This window comes from Gopherus evgoodei, chromosome 1 (genome assembly GCF_007399415.2).
Source record: "Gopherus evgoodei ecotype Sinaloan lineage chromosome 1, rGopEvg1_v1.p, whole genome shotgun sequence".
Classification (NCBI taxonomy): Eukaryota; Metazoa; Chordata; order Testudines; family Testudinidae; genus Gopherus; species Gopherus evgoodei.
The window spans coordinates 184,238,173-184,255,376 of record NC_044322.1 but is presented as its reverse complement, the minus strand read 5'-3'; the positions used below and the strand labels follow the sequence as shown (position 1 = coordinate 184,255,376).

Below are 17,204 nucleotides of genomic sequence, written 5' to 3'. Positions count from 1 at the left end.
GAATTAAATATTTAAAACATACAGATACAGCTCTGAATGTCCACAGATGCACTATTAAAAACAAAGAGAATACAAATTAACTCAATGTCAACAAGATCCTCTGAACCAAACAAAACCAAAGTCGTTTCCTCCTCTGTTCATACAACCAGTTTCCTCTGAACAAGCCACAGTCTTGTCCTCGAAGTGGACAAATGAAAGTTCTGTCAAACTAAGGAGGAGAATTAAGTTTCAGAGCCAAGAGCTCTCCAATGAGAGTGCTTCTCCTCCATTTCTTGGACAAATTCAACTCAAGCCAATTAGCTCGGTGCGCAATATAATCTTGAATTCTTGGTTATAACACAAAGACAGAGGCAGACAAAAGCATATTTATATATCGTATTTTTGAACATAGTGCATTTTACATAGTTGACTAACAATTGCTAACCGTTGAAGCTTAGTTAGATAGAGGGGTCTCAAACCCAGTTTACTTTAGGGCCAGTGCCAGTTCTCAAATCCTCCCAGCGGGCCAATAATGTCACTGAAGATGGTGTTCGCACCACCTCCCAGCCTGTTTCCCACCCTTGTCCCTCACTCCCTTGGCCTCATGCTGCCCAGGCTGACTCAGCCCAGTGACTAGTGACCCTACCGCCATGGCTGACTCTACCCAGCAACTAGTGATGCTACCTCTGTTCCTCTCCCCCAGCCAATGGGAGCTGTGGGGGGTGATGCCTGCAGCAGACAGCCAGCAGCATGCTACATGGGTCTCTCTTCCGCGGCTTTGCTGGTAACAGCAGGGATAGGGAACTGCTTGCAGGGAGCTGAGTGCCCAAGGTGAATGACACATTGCCGAGTGCAACACCTAGGAGGTTCCCAGGAGCAGCAGGATGGAGCAACATTTGGGGGAGGGGCACGTGAATCTCTCCTACCCACTCCCCTCATGCCACCCCCTCCTCAGGCGGCAGCTATTAGGGCTGGATGAAAGAACTTTTTTAAATGTTTCCATGGGCCGCAGTGGGGAGATTCTCGGGCCGCAGATGGCCCGTAGGTCGGGACTTTGAGACCCCTGAGCTAGAGCATGAGATAAATGTTAGGGAACTTTATTTTTGCTTAATGTAATTCCTGATTTTGACTTGCGGTACTACTACTGAAATACCATTACAAACTGCATTTCTGAATAGGCTAAAACACGGAAGTAAAAGAAATCTTGGTCAGTTAATGATAGACTTAGTTAAATCTCTACACTTGTGATGCTTACCCTTTACTAATTTCTACTCTGTTGTATGTTGTTAACTCACACTGAGTGATATTTTTGATATGTGAATTTGGAGATATTGATATAATTGGCTAGTTAATACTGTTTCATGCTAGTCTACAATTTCTTGCCACTGTACTTCTGTCCTGACCTGGGGAAATCTAGCTGTTCCACTTCTGACTCTTGCTCAAGTGCAGGCTCTGGTGGTTGTGGGTCATCTTGCTCAGGTGAGACCAGAGAACTGAATGTTCATTTTGACTTAAGACAGACAAATCCTATTCTTCAAAGGACAAGGCTGGGATTTCAAAAGTGCTGAAGGGAATTAGGCACTTAACTCACATAGATGTTATGTATATTTTTAAAAAAACACTCCGTGAGTGCATCCATATTTTTGACTGTACACTGATACATGTGCACTTCTTGTGCCACAATCCCTCTATTGTTCACATCTGAAGCCTGAGAGCATGTTCTTGAAGGACAGTCTAGTTCACAACAGCTGCCACGCATGAAGCGTGTCTGTATATACACATCTCAGCTGTAATATGGCCCTGTACCCATTTTACAGTGCAGTGTGCACAGGAGAAAAGGGTATATACCAGGTCACTTATCGATAGCCTTCGAGGGCCATTCTCACAATACCCTTTGCTGCCTGACTCTCACCCAAAAGTGTAAATGTCACTGACACCTTCCCCACATGGCCAGTTGGTAGTAACAGCCTGTGCTGAGCACTTCAAAATAGTTTTCTGCTGAAATCTATTGTCAGTACAGGTGATCGTGAATCATGGTTCGAGAGCAGCCTTCTGGTCTCTCTAGTATGCACAGGTGCTCATCAATGTGTGGTTCAGAGTTGATTGCCCTCTATGACTTCATCTGGGTCTGCAGGAACAGTCACCTGCATCACGAGATTTCATGGAGGCTGAAGGAGGGAGGTGGCGGTTCACTGCATTCCATCCTAGCGCCAGGAGCGTATGGAGCAGCTCAGGCTCCTTTACCAGAGAGTGAAGGACTCTCAACAGTCTTCCCTGGAGGGGACTTAGCACATGCCCGTGCTATGGTGAGCTGGATTGGGTGCTCTCCAGGGTGGCAAGTACGGAGCCTAAAGTGACTAGTCTCATCAGATATCAGGACACCGATAAGGGACAGGACAAGGAGACATCGGGACCTTGGAGGAATTCCCAGAGGAAATGCCAGGAGACATGAAGGAAGAGGAGCATCTAAATCTGCATCTCTACCTAGAAGACCCAGTTGAAAAAGACCCCTTGGAAGAGTCTGAAGACCCAGAGCTGCTGTAGGAACCAGAATCTGATACTGGTAAGTTTTTTACAATGGATCCCCATTGTCCCCAACAATATCCCCTCTTGCTGTGCTGCTGCACTCACCGTAGCCTGGCCTCCATGACACTACACCCTCTCTCTATCCCAACATGGTCCCGGAGCAACACAGGGCTGTAGTTCAGTGATTTAGTGAACTCCCATGAACCAATGTAAAGCATTGAGCAGACATGAGTGGTCATTGTGCCTCTGTCTTTGGATTTCTAAGCCAGCACTCACAGTGATGGTCCCTGGACAGTGCAAAACAAGATGATGGGAAGTGGGTGAGAGAGGGAAGGAGCAGATTTTAAAGGGCTCAGGTGGGGAGAAAGACCAGTTTCGTGGCACTTATCGTTGTGCAAAGATCCAGCACGACCTCTCTCCCAGCTTCCCGTGCTGAGCCACTCTGAAAGCTGAGAGAAATGGGAGTGGGTATAATATCTACTTCGGGGGTAGTGCAGACATAATACCATGTCCCTTAACAGGGGAGAGGTAACTGGCTTGCAGTGTTAACTGAAAAGGTCAAGGAAAATTCAGCAAATATATGCTTCTGGAGTCACTCTGTTTCCCTGTATGTTTCAATGCTGTTCACTGGACACGGGCTGGACTTCCTGTCAATGCAGGGCAGATTATGGGATAGGCAGATATTTTCTGTGGTTTTCTGTTCCATTTCCATGGGAACACAAAATGCTAGTTTAGAATACAGTCGGTTTCCTCTCAAATTGCTGAATTATGCTTATAGGATTGGATGGCAATTCAAACTAGTTCTTCAGGTGTCGCAGCAGGGTTCACCAAACCCCTCCACTCAGGAATACACTGAGGAGTCACCATTAACAGAAACATCTCTCTGACATATGTAGCCAGAGGTCCTCCACAGTGCTGGAAAATCACTTCTCTTTTGCATTCTGGTACATTCAAAACTGCTATGGTCGACTTTTAAAGACAAAAAGGGTGACTGGTAATGTTATCCCTGAAGGAACCGAACCACACCCCAACAGGTCTCTTGGTACACTGTGAGCATTAGAACATTTTAACAAAAGTAGTGCAGGAAACCATTCCTTTTGTATGGCAGAAGCAGCACTGCAGGGATAGCAGAGGAAGATGAAAAAGGACCCTGGAAGACCTGTTTCTTGGCATAGATAAAAGGAGTCGAGCAGTTCAGCTTCCTTTGGGCAAGGGAGGAACAGGCTCTTAAGAAGGTCAAGACATTCCTGCAAATGGAGAGAACGCACACAGGCAGTGAGAGCATGCACAGAGGGAATGGGATCATGCAGTCCCCAGTCCAACTGGTGGCAGAATGCTATAAGAGCCCACCTGCCACTGTGGTTGCTGCTTCTCTCTAGGAATAAGAACCACCTTCTCTACTTCCTCTTTCAGCTGTCACCTCTACTTCCTCCTTCAGCGGCTGAAATAGTGAATCCGTCCACCACTCCGATGGGGAGGAGCATGCCCAGCAAAACATCATCCACAGGCATCCAAACTCCCTCACAGGGGAACCCTCCAAGCCAGAGCATTCAGGAGAAGAATAAAGAGCCCAATCCTGTCCTGTAGCCCAGCCTGTGTTTAGCCCTTAAGCCCACACAGGATATATCCCCAGTTGTCCCCCTGCACAGTATTCTGCATCCATTTCCCTCCACCTCCTCTTGTCAGGCTGAGGGGCAAGGAAAAGGTGAGGAGGTGTCCATAGACATCAGTGTTTGCCCACTTCTCAAAAAATTTGACTTTTTTTAGTTAATTTGTTCCTTTTAAAAAACATTTTAGCTCTAGACAATATTTGGTCCTGCCATGAGGGCAGGGAACTGGACTCGATGACCTCTTGAGGTCCCTTCCAGCCCTACAATCTATGAATCTATGTTCGTTAAATGTTTGTAAATAAAAGTTACTGTTCACTCCGTTTGTATGTGCGTCTTCTTTTCTGAGAATGATGTTTGGGATGGGGTGGCAGAATTCACAGCACATTACTGGGAATTCTTAGAAGTCTGCTGCCACTAAGATGCAAACAGTTTCATCCTTCCCACAAGCCCTCTTCTCCCCACCCTCCTGCGCCATGCATTTGCTAATGTGTTTTATTTAAGGGGGTTCATGATAGTAAAATAACTGTCGCTGTCCAAAGCCCTAGAATGAAAAACAGAAAACAGGTTAACTGAAACATCTTTGTGGCTTAAACAATTTATGTGATAATACAGACAAGGGAAACAAAACTAAATTAACATTGAAGGTTTCTGACACTGAATGTACTTTTATAACTTCTCCTTTCCCCTCCACCACCACCAAACACTCACCACTGAAAACCATGGGAGTAATCCTGCATAGCACTTGATAAGTGCTGTGAGCAAAACATTGTGAGGAAGGAATGTGTGAACTGCCTATCAAAACCACCCAACTTTTAAAAATTACTTCAACAATGCTTAAAGGCTCCCCATAAAGTTACCCGAAACAGAGCAGTTACCATATAATGAAAACATTGCTCAATGCTGCCCTTAAAGTGTGTTAAAACTCTGCTCAGCACAAAATCACAGCCAAAAGTGTTAACCTTGAGGACCCTTCTCCAATTGTATTCTTTCAGTTAACATTTTAATGGTAGCTGCAGGGGATTGAAACCCACCATGGTGTCTTGCAACAAAAGTACTGGCGAGAATATGTGCAGGATGGCTAGGAGATGGGACTTAATCTAGAGCCATTTTTAATGAAAAGAAGAAAATCTTTTAGTGACTTTGTTTTCTCTCTTTGTGTTGCATTACTTATTTTTTATTTTCATATTTTTAATTGTTGTTGGAAGAATATTATAGCTTAACAGAAAATCATTTAATTTAGCGTTTTGCTTCCATATCCCTGATGTGTCAAATACTATTGTTCAGCGTGAAATACTTGATTCAGAAATGTTCATTCTATTTAAAATTGTGATTTCTTTTTAAATGTAATTAGTTGTATCTGAAACAAGAAAGCCTTCACATTGTCTACTTGTAGAATATTGAGCTGAGTAAAAACCAGTACTGAATTCTTTTAACTTTTCCCAAATAGCCTTTGAGAGGTGCAATAAAGTATTCCATTTTCAAATCTCATTAGTTGCCTGCACATATTTTGCCAATTAAGAGACCCATACTGTAGATTACTTTATAAGATCTCATGGGATAAAGCAAGTTTGATCCAGTTTAATTGCTGATTTAGGGGTGTAGTCCAGACATTAAAGGCTTCTAGATCTTCAAAACTAACAGCAGTAATTCCTGCATCTTGTATTTTAAAAAAATAGAAATAGTTCTTTCAGAATTCTTAAGCATTATATTTCACATTCATAATTAGACAAGGATTTCTGCTATATATAAAATTTTACTAATAGAAGTGTTGATTGTATTAGACAAATTTTCTAGCCATCTCAGCAAATGTTTCAGAAACCTATTCCTGGACTGATATTTTTAATTTTTTCTATTAAATGTGATTCCTATTCTTAGGTTTCACTTGCACATCTCCCTCTGGTAGAGACATGGCTTCTCATATCCACCTGTATCGTTTGTACCAAAGATGACTTCATCATTTTTTTAATGTCTTTTCTTGCACACAAACAAGATTTAAGATCAGGTCCTTTAAATAAATGGTGGCTGAGCAGCATTTTCTTTTTGAAATCTGGCAAAATTCTCTAGATTTTTCAAGTCTGATTGAGGTAGGTGAAACTTCAAATACTTTGTCCAAAGAGATAATGGATGTTCTCCAAATAACAAAGAATTTGAGGACAAATCTATAGTAGGAAATTGCAGAATCTTGTAACACAGGAATGTTGAATAACTTTTTACATTAGAATATACAGTACACCCCATCTGTTTTTGGACTGGAATGCAATTTAGTGACTTCAGTTAATGTGATAGTGTGCATGATTTAATATTATCAAAGAGACTTATGTAGACCATCCCATAGTACATTCCCTAGTTAAGGAGGATTAAATATTTCTTGTTCCCTTATTTTTTTTAAAATCTTAAATTGTTGTTAGAAAAGAGCAGTAGAGTGCTACCAAATGAGCTAAGACAGTCAATGCAGAAGCTGAAATCCTCATTTCTGAGGACACCTGCGCAAGTGTCCCCTCTAGAGAATGAGGTGGGAAATGCAAATAGCAATTTGCTAGAAGAAAGATGCCTACATGGAGAAATCCCAAAGAGTAGTCACCACTGAAAGACAGGGAAGTTTGAGTCCAGAGGTGAAATGGATGTGATGAAAGGCAAAGCAAGCCTGAAGAAGGTGATGATAAGGAAGGAAATCATTTCTGGAACAGTTCTATCTAGATATTAGAGATACTCCACTCTTGAATAGGTGGATGATCAGACTAAAATATAGATGAGGACACAGAACCTGACCAATTGTAAATGCAGGGTGAGTTAGAGGGCAAAAATAGGTAATTATTTTAACTAGTTACTTAATCATAAAGAATGTGACCTAAAACTACTCTTTTATGAAGAAAATGCTGCGTCCTCTGTGCTAGCACAAGACAAGTCAAAACAAGAAGGGAAAAAGGGTATCATGAAGTATTTCAGGGAAATTTCCACTTATTGCGCACTACATAATGACAAAGTGACATTTGATAGAACAAAACACATTGCAGGGCATGCAAAGGGATATCAAAAGTGGGCCAAATGATCCACTTAAATATCTGTCCACAGCAAAGCAAGAATAAAGAAAGAAGAAGGCTAACAACTGATACTAATGTACAGATGATGCATCATTGATTTTTATAAAGAGGAAGGCCTCCGATTTATTTAGCTATTTTTTTAAGCCACAGATAAAAACCTAAAGGCAACTAAACAAATAAAAATACAACAATCAGTATTTGTTCCATAATTAGAGTCTTCATTCTGTGAACTGATGGGGATTCAGCAAGAATTATCATTAGACTGCTTCATATTCTAGATATTTTAAAAGTCGAGCTTACAGCTCTCTACCCTGACGATACCACTGCTATGTTAGATATATAGACAGTGGGAGAGAAGTAGATGAACTACAGCTCCTGTTCCTACATGACTACTGCTATCTTCATCAGGTACAGGAGCCAGCTGACCCCAGGACTGCTTAAAGGATCAAAGGCTTTCACCTTCTCTCTGCCCATGTGGCTCTCACTGTGCAACAAGGAAGCACCCACTCATTTGTCATGATTCTTGCTCCCTAGTCACTTCTTGCAGAAGTAATAGCCTAAGTTCAATCTTTGTAAGGATTGTTTTTGTTTCTTCTTATTGGTGGCAATTTCTCAGCAGATTTTATTATCTAATACTTGATCTGCTGATTTCTGTCCTACTTTTGACCTCAGGACAGTATCCCTTTTCCCTGCTTTCAGTCAAGAAGTGGTAGCAAGAGCTGAGAAAAAAAATCAAGTATTACTAAGCCACCCATTATTTTAAAAGTTTTAAAAATGCATACAGAGATTGAGGTTTATCACATGTATTTATCAAATTTTTAAGTATGGAGAGAGAGAGAAAATACACATTTTTTATCTTTGACTCCAGATGTATGAATAGAAAATGCTACATTTGTGGAAGGATGCCAGAGGTATAGCTGTTCTGTCAATTTAACTGCAAGTTTTCACTTCTGTATGATTTAAATCTGAACTGCAATGTTGCATTAACCTAGTTTTCTGCATTTCATAGTCTTTTTATATGACTGTAGGCTGACCTATAACCTTTAACAGCAGCTCAGGTTATCTTTATATAGTTCCAGTACTGCTTAGTCTTACTGAAGATAACTTATGGAGCGTAGTTGATTCTGCTTATATACCCATAAAAGTCCTGAATTCATTTCCTGCATATTGCTCTCCCACCTCATACTTTTTCATAGATCTCCCCACTGACTGTATTTTTTTATTCTTCACTGCTTTTGTCTTATTCTAGGGTAACCAGATAGCAACTGAAAAAATGTTACAGGGAGTGGGAGGGTAATAGGCCTATATAAGAAAAAGTCCCAAAAAATGGGACTGTCCCTTTAAAAACGGGACGTCTGGTCACCCTAGATTATTCTAATGGCAATGTTGCATTAATTCCAAATTTGGTTGAAATAGAGGTGAAAGAACATGTGGCAATGATCCCAGTGTTTGCAGCCCAAGTGGTCAGGCTGTGTACTGGGGTTCTTCAGGGTGGGCAATGAATTGTTTCCCTTTTCTTCCTCTTCATTCCTGAGACTGGATCTGGAGCTTCTCTATAGTCAGTAATGCAGATCTGAGTGCTCATACCTCTTCACTCTTCTGCTGGAGCACATTTGTCTTTAGTCCCCTCCTGCATGACTGTATAGGCTCCACAAATCAGCCCTACCTCTGCATCTAGTGACTTCTAAATCAGTTGGACTGGTTAGTGGGGAAGACAGCTGAATTTGTTTCTAAAGGAATATATCTGGATACTTGATATTGCCCAGCTGAGGAAAAGAGAGCCTCTTCAACTTGGTAAGGAACTTGCCATTAAAGTCTGCCTCGTGGGGCTCTTTTATATATGATAGAGAAGAGCCAACTTATTTTATTTTACTGTATTTAATTGGGGGGGAGGGTGTGCGCGTGTGTGAATATGAGTTGAATCTGACAGTGTGGAAAGAAATAGTTAGTTTATAATCTATGGGTTACATCATTTTACAAGTGGTCATTGCAAGTTCTGATCAACTCTGCCTAAAGAAGAGCTCTTAACTCAGACACACTGCTTTCTTCCCCAGACCTGAAGGAAAACTCTGTGTAGCTCAAAAATCTGTAGCTTCCATCAACAGAAGTTGGTCCAATAAAAGATATTGCTTCACCTACCTTGTCTGTCTCATAAATAGTAGAATTCTGTTTCTATGTTAGAAGTGACGTTGAAGCATAAAATACAAATTATGCTATTTTACATGATTTGTATTTACTTAGTGGTGTTTCTTGTGTCATTAAGCATGCATAAGATTAAATTTAATTATTTGCGTTAAAATATGTATTTCAAAACATCATAAAAGCATAGTAATTCAGTAATTAACATGGTAGATAATAACAGCCTTTCCATTCAAGCTCTCTGTATACAAGGGTTCACTGGTTTTGCTGCTTTTCTCAGTTGTATTTGTTTTAAGACATTTACAGTCAAGGCATCCAACTGAACAGAAATCAGGCTTTATTTCATAGTCTGGAGACAAGTTAGGATTCCCAACACTTTGTAGCTGAAACAAAAGAGACTACAATGCAAAAGCAAATATTTCTGTTGCACACTTAATTAAAAGGTATAGCAGTCATTGAAAGTTTTAATGAAGGCAGCATTCACAAATTTGGATGCTCATCCAGCTCTCCCTGAGGTCTAAAGTGGAATGAGAATCATGAGTTTACCAAGCTATACATGTTCCTAAAGAAATGTATAATTTGCTAGGATTTTAAAACACATTTGAACCATATTAATGAGAACGTGAATAATTGTATGGATGTTTGTTATGGGATGAGGAGAGAGAGTGGTGTTTACTAGATATGTAAAAGCTTTGCTGGAGATATTTTCATACCCTCAATTAAGAACATGGGATAATTTGTTTTAATGGTAACATAGCCATGAAGATTACATTTGCTGTTAATAGTTTTAAAGGAATCATTAAAGATGTCAAATCTTTCAACAAGATCAATAAATTATTAAATATAATGTATACTGTAGATCACAAAAGCAAAGAGTGAAATGCTTGAGGGAGACATTCCCCTGCGATGTTCATAAAATATACAGTGGCATATCAGCAGCCTTTGCCGAGGCTAGGCTTGGAAAGGTACCAGGGAGAGCCACTAAAAGTTGTAGTTTATGGTTATTTATGTGGTTCATGACAACAAACAAGGGGTAATATGGACATATTTATAAAATAAAGGGGCATATATATTTGTGCAAGTGTACAGTTGTAACCTAAGGCTTTGTGGATCGAAGCTGGCAATAAAGTACCATTTAGCTAACATTCCAAAAAAATAAAAGATTTTGTTAGGGCATGCTCTGATAGCCAATGTTCTCTGTATTAGCCGGCTAAACCTTCTAGAAAACACACAATGGTTTAGCAATCTCTGGCTTACTCCAGTGATTGCCTTCCCCACAGAAAATACTGTTCATGGAGGTCATTGGTGTCTCTAATTAAAAGCTTAATTGCTTTTGACATTTTAAAGACTTTCTGCTAAAGATCATTCTTCTTTCCAAAGAAATCACTGTAATCACATGGACTGAATGATTGAAATATCTCAAAATAACATTTCATTTACTTTTAGATTTGTCTGCTTTTTCTATTGTCACTTTTTAAGCACTGTCTTTCTTGTTACTAGGCGCTTAAATTGAGTGGATTGTAACTTTGAAGAAAATTTCTAAGCTTCATCAACTGGTATAAAGAGAGTAGTGCAGAAAGATATAAATGATAGCAATTCTCCTAACATCAAAATCCTTTGACTTTGAGCAGGCACTTTACTGAAAGGCTGAGCAAACACAGATGCCTTAGAGCAGTTTAAGAGCTATTGAATGAAAGAGTGTGGCTTTACTCTGCTGTAATCCTATTAATGTAGGCCTCCATTGAAACAAGATTCTTCTATGGTTCAAAATTAAGTGGGTGGATTACAAAACACTGTTTCAGACATGTTCCTATCTGCTGTGTGTACTCCAAGACCAAAAAATAGTACAGTTCAGCTAAGACTGAAAGTATGCCTCTGTAACTTAAGGGCCAAAAATATTACAGGGATGTTAGTTATCCTAAAATGAAACTTTACGAATTCTGGAAATTAAAAATTAAAGTTACCGCTAAAAGAAATCCAAACATGGTAAGTTATTGAAATATACAATTAACCACCCCCACCCTCACCCTTCAAGAACCTAAACTCTGTCCAGTAGTGTGTGCAACAACCATATGATTACAATTAAGGCATTTGACTAAATGTGACCCCAGATTATATTAAATTATGAGATATATATTGTGACAAAGTTCATCTTCTACCTTGATGGGTCCTGCACTTATTGGCGGATTTGCTCACCTCTGTGATCTTCCCCACAGTCTGGGTCAACTCCTCCTGTGTCTGATCAGGAGTTGGGAGGTTTGGGGGGAACCTGGGCCTGCCCTCTACTCTGGGTTCCAGCCCAGGGCCCTGTGGATCGCAGCTGTCTGTAGTGCCTGCTGTAACAGCTGCATGACAGCTACAACTCCCTGGGCTACTTTCCCCATGGCCTCCTCCAAACACCTTCTTTATCCTCACCACAGGACCTTCCTCCTGGTGTCTGATAATGCTTGATTGTCTGATAATTCCTCAGTCCTCTAGTAGCACACCCTCTCAGTCTCAGCTCCTTGTGCCTCTTGCTCCTAGCGCCTCACACACGCTTCCTCTCCTCTGGCTCCTCCCCGCCTGACTGGAATGAGCTCCTTTTTAAACCCAGGTGCTCTGATTAACCTGCCTTGATTGGCTGCAGGTGTTCTAATCAATGTAGCTATCTCCTCTGCCTTCTAGAAAGATCTTAATTGGCCCCAAGTGCCTTGTTTAACCTGGAGCAACTGCCATTTGGTTGCCACGGTCCTAGGGATTTGTTTAGCCTGGGGCTAACATACCTGTTCCTCAGTACTTTACTGTAGCCATCTGGCCTTGCCCCATCACAATACACACACACATACACAAATCACACAAAATGTAAGGTAATATGTAAGTTTTACTTTATAATTGTAAAAGTGCCTGTTCTGATCTTGTGAACCCTGGCAGGAGGAGTGGTCTCCCCAACTTATCAAGAAAAACTGAACAAACCATTGTGAAACATCACATTACAAAGACTTGGTTAATGGCCTTCTCACAGCTGTAAGGGTGCTATGTGCAAAAAGCAAATCCCTTCATCTTGAATGCTGGAAGAAGAAGAAAATAAAACAGGGAAATAAGAAATTTTTTTATCCCTCTTTTGATGTTTGGATTCTCAGAGGGCTGGAGCTGGGAAATAAAGCAGAGATCCCCAGGATCAACCTGGGTTAGCCCTAAAAGACATTCTTTCCTGACAGGTTACAACTGCCACCTTCTGGAACCATGGACTATAACTCATTTGTGGATATATGTTGCCTGTTTTAACCTTTAAATAAGTCTTTCATTCTTTTTTCTAGTTAATCAATCCTTAGTTAGTTTGCTATAGTATTGGCTACAAGCATTGTCTTTGGTATGATATCTGAGGTACAAATTGGTCAGGGGTAATTCTTTTAGGACTGGAAGCAACCTGAATGTTTTCTGATCTTTAGTGTATGACAACCAACTTTCACTGAGTTCAGCTTTCCCGAGTGGCAAGATAGACAGACTGGAGTGCCCAAGGGGACTGTGTGTAATTCCATGGTAAGTCTGTTATGGTGTGTCAGTTCACTTTTCTTTTTAACCAGATGGATGAAATCTAATTATAGAACATACAACCAGTTTGGAGTTTCTGCCCTGCTTTTTGACAGTCTGCCCTGAGGCTGGCACTCATGGTTGTGAATTACTCCAACAAGTGTGACAATTACATCGTGGTCATAAATTATATCCTTGGATTTGTACAATTGTGGACAGACACACACTGTTTTAAAAAAGTGTTTTCAGTTAACAATAAATTTATTTGTCCCCCAAATAAAAACAAATAGGTTTCTGTTCTGTGCCTCTGGTCAGAATTGTATTAGTTAACTTTGTATCAGTTTATTTAGACTAAAACTATATATTTTCATCACTATCAGATGAACTCACCTGATCCAAGACACACTGAACCCAGTTTAAAGTTGACAATATACCACTAAATCACAATAGCCTATGATATTTGGCTATTTATCACTGTCAAGGTACTTTAAGAAATACTGGTTTTAATCCAATTCACATTTTGTTCATTGTTCTATTGAATGATTGGTGTAGTTAATCATAGATATCTGCCTAAACTAAAGCATTTAAAAATATATAATGTCTCACAGGAAATTGCAAAAGACAGCAGATCACATTTTGTCTTTCCTAAGAATCTGTCATAAGATGGACATTTCAGTAAGTAGGAAAAAAGAAATTCTATAACTTAGTGTATAAGAAAACACTAAGATACAAGTGTGGAGTTTCTGTAGTTGACTAAGTATCTCTTCTCCATCCCCCTCAACTCTCTTCCTCTTCTTGAATGGTTTCATGTTTTTTGTTTTAAATGTTGGAATATATTGATGTGCATTGCCATACAGCATTTTTCTGCATTTAACAGTGATAGTTCCTTAATGAATTGTTTTAAGTATAAAATTGCACTGGATTCTGATGCACCAGAATATGGAGGACATCAGAGACTGGACCACAATACAGAATACTTCACTGAACAATATTCACATAATTTTCGATCTAATTCTCTTTTGGTAAGTAAAAGTTTTCTTTCTGTTTTAATTATGTAACTTATTTCTCAAGCAATTTTGACATATTTGGAGTCAACAACAAACAACTGTAGATATATTGAAATTTTGCCCATGGCTACACTGGCACTTTACAGTGCTGCAACTTTCGCACTCAGGGGTGTGAAAAAACACCCCCCTGAGCGCTGCAAGATACAGTGCTGTAAAGCCTCAGTGTAATCAGTGCTGCAGCGCTGGGAGCACAGCAATCTACACCCGTAAGGGATGTGGTTTACATGCAGCGCTGAGAGAGCTCTCTCCCAGCGCTGGCACTCCAACTACACTCACACTTCAAAGAAATTTCAAGTGTAGCCATACCCTTTGTTTGTCTGTTGGTGTTTTTTTGAGGGAGGATATTGAAGTCTTCCAAAATCAGTGTTTGCATGAAAGTAATAGATTAAATTAAAAGCCACTGGTGATGGGTATGATTTGTTTTGATTTTCAATTTGACATTCCACTTAAATTTGCTTGCACCTCCCTAGGACAAAATTATTGCTATATTCAAATATTATTTGCAGAGAAAGATGCATGAAACTATTTTAATGTGCATTTGAGTTATCACTGTGATAATCACCATATTCATTTGCTTCATTTTCATGTATGAGTAACCTTGCATGCTTACTTTGTGATTAGAGCTGGGGAGAAACTCTCATTTTTGCATTGCCACTTCCCAACCACCACTACCCTCCACAAATTTGGATCTGGGCAAATCATGTGTTTGCAAGAGGCTTCTACTTCCTTAGCTGGCAGAAAAAAACTATGTAAGGTAGAATGGACATCATACATTCCCACAAAATGACTTGAGGGGGCTCCAGCTCTAGGCTGAAATAAGGGTTCCACACACTGCCACAGATAGGGTCGGGTATATGTAATAATTTCTTTGGGCAAAAACTTGTATAATTCTTCTGTCAGAAGCTGCCTTTCACCAAAGCAGAATATTTATTGTGCTTTTTATATATATATATATATATATATATATATATAAAATCAATTTTACCATTTTTCCATTCTGAGATTTTTTGTTCCATCTACTAATGATGCCTGACTGTGGATACAATATATTGTATAACCATTGTCTCCTCTTGAGTGGCATATGTGAAGTGACTTGGTTGTCTTAGCCAAGTTTCTACTGGATAAGTATCTACATTACAAAAAACTACAAACACAGGTGGCACTCTTGTTCAGTCTTAGTAGAAACTAAGATTTGAAAAGGCATGGATATTATTACACTCACCCTTGGAAGGGAGCCATGTGGTTCAAGACAGCCACATTGATTTGTCAGCATGAGGAAGTTTGTACTATATCTCTGTACTAGACTTATATCATAATCATAGAATATCAGGGCTTGGAGGGATCTCAGGAGGTCATCTAGTCCAACCCACTTCTCAAAGAAGGACCAATTCCTAGACAGATTTTTGCCCTAGATCCCTAAATGGCCCCCTCAAGGATTGAACTCACAACCCTGGGTTTAGGAGGCCAATGCCCAAACCACTGAGCTATCCCTCCCCCACAAATAATATCATAGTGTAGTAGATTACACTGTATCATGTGAATGCCTGTACTATTTCTGCTGTGCCGTACCTCTTCTGAGGTTAAATGGAGGACTTTGGTTCCCAGGGCTGCCCCCATCACCTGTTTTTTGAGCACTAAAGTAATTTTGTAAATTGACAGTGAAGAATGTTTCATTGTTTTTGTGAGAATTATGTGTTTCTCAGCCATTTTCATTGTGGAAAAGTTCTTTTCACTTCATCATGTCTTTCCTCAGAGGTTCGTGAAGACTTTTATCAACATTTATTTAATGTGCCCTTATGGCGCAGGTAAGTATTTCTATTGATTTTACTGATAGGGAAACTGAGACACCAGGAAGTTGTAATTTCTCAATGTTCCTTAACAACACAGGGCTCCAGGAATTCTAGCTTCCAGACCTCTACTCCCAACCCACTGCCGTAACCATTTGTGAACATTAACTCTCTGCTACTAACTTGTTTATAAAACACTTACTTACAATTGTTAACCTCAACTTGGAATGTAAATACCATTTTGAAATTCTTATATGAAGAATATGACAAATGCAAAGCAGACGTGTCCAGACATGAAATGGAAAGATGGGACATAATAAGAGCATGTGGAAGAAAAGCATGTAAGACATCAAAAGCAGTTAATATTTTCTTTGAGAAGAAATTGTGGCATGGCAATGGCACATCAATATCAGAATCCCAAGAGTGTCAGTCACCTCACTTTTTTATATCCCCCAGCAATTCAATTCACAGAGCAATTTTGGCAACCTTGTAAAAAGCCACCAGTTGGAGGTAAAGTGCCAGTAAAAGGAAGCCAAGTTTAGGAAAGGGACAGAAAAAAACAAGGCAAAATATTAGTACTTAAAATAGTTGAACCAGTTTGGTTGCTGGAGCTTTCAATCCTTATTTTAAAATAAAGCCTATATAAATACCAATTTAGATCCCAATCTTTGTATCAACAGTCATCTTGGGGGGGGGCATTGTTACAAATTAGTTAATATTTTCAAAGCTGACTTATTTCACCGTAGAACTCTCATTGAAATTAATGAAAGTTGTACGGCTACCTTCTCCACTTGGTGTTGACATTTTCAATTGTTACTTTTTCCTGTTGGGTAAATCATCTTGTCTTCTCAAGAAGATGCATAAGGGCTATGGGTTCCTCATTTCAAAAGTTTGAATTCTTCTCCACTACAATAATAAATAGTAAACAATATTATGGTGGCACACAATCTGCACCATAGTTAAGATTGCATCTGAAAGGCTTTGTTTAAATAAAGCCACCTGTGAAAGCACTATATAAGAGAATAAAAATATATACAGTATAATAAGACTGTTCCTGTAAATTTAAGCTCAAATAAATATGGAGGGTTAATTTTGAACGAAAGATGATATATAGAGCATAATTATTCTAAAAATATTATTGAATGAAGGAAATCTTCAAAGTGATGTTAGAAAATGAGCAGGAAGAAAGTAACACACGTGGAAGGGAGAGAGAGGATGAAGATTAAGTTCCGAAGTGTAGGACTCATACGAGTAAACTTTGACTACAAGTGGGATGATGGTATGTGAATCCAGATACCTGTTTGTAAAGGTCACAGGGAGCAGGTTTGAAAACCATTAAGAGCTTCAAAACAGAAAAAATAACTCAATGCTTTTCCATTGTTGATCTGTCTAAATACTCTCATTTGCAAATTTTACCATCTCATTGCTCACTCCTATTTCCCAATCATTAAAAAAATACATTAAATACCACTGATCCTACAGTGGAGTGTGGATGGCATCTCACTGGTAACCTTTTGCCATGATGAAAAGTGACCTTTTATTACT

The 17,204-nt window shown here is 39.5% G+C and overlaps 1 protein-coding gene across 9 annotated transcripts in view; it reads left to right on the top strand.

The window, feature by feature from the left end:
- GBE1 (1,4-alpha-glucan branching enzyme 1) overlaps positions 1 to 17,204 on the top strand; it is a 301,814-nt gene that overhangs the window by 268,022 nt on the left and 16,588 nt on the right. For all 9 annotated transcript variants that reach the window (XM_030580312.1, XM_030580342.1, XM_030580369.1 and 6 more), the window contains one exon: positions 13,710 to 13,827. In XM_030580312.1, coding sequence (XP_030436172.1) covers positions 13,710 to 13,827 — 118 coding nt within the window. The remainder of the gene's footprint in view (positions 1 to 13,709; positions 13,828 to 17,204) is intronic.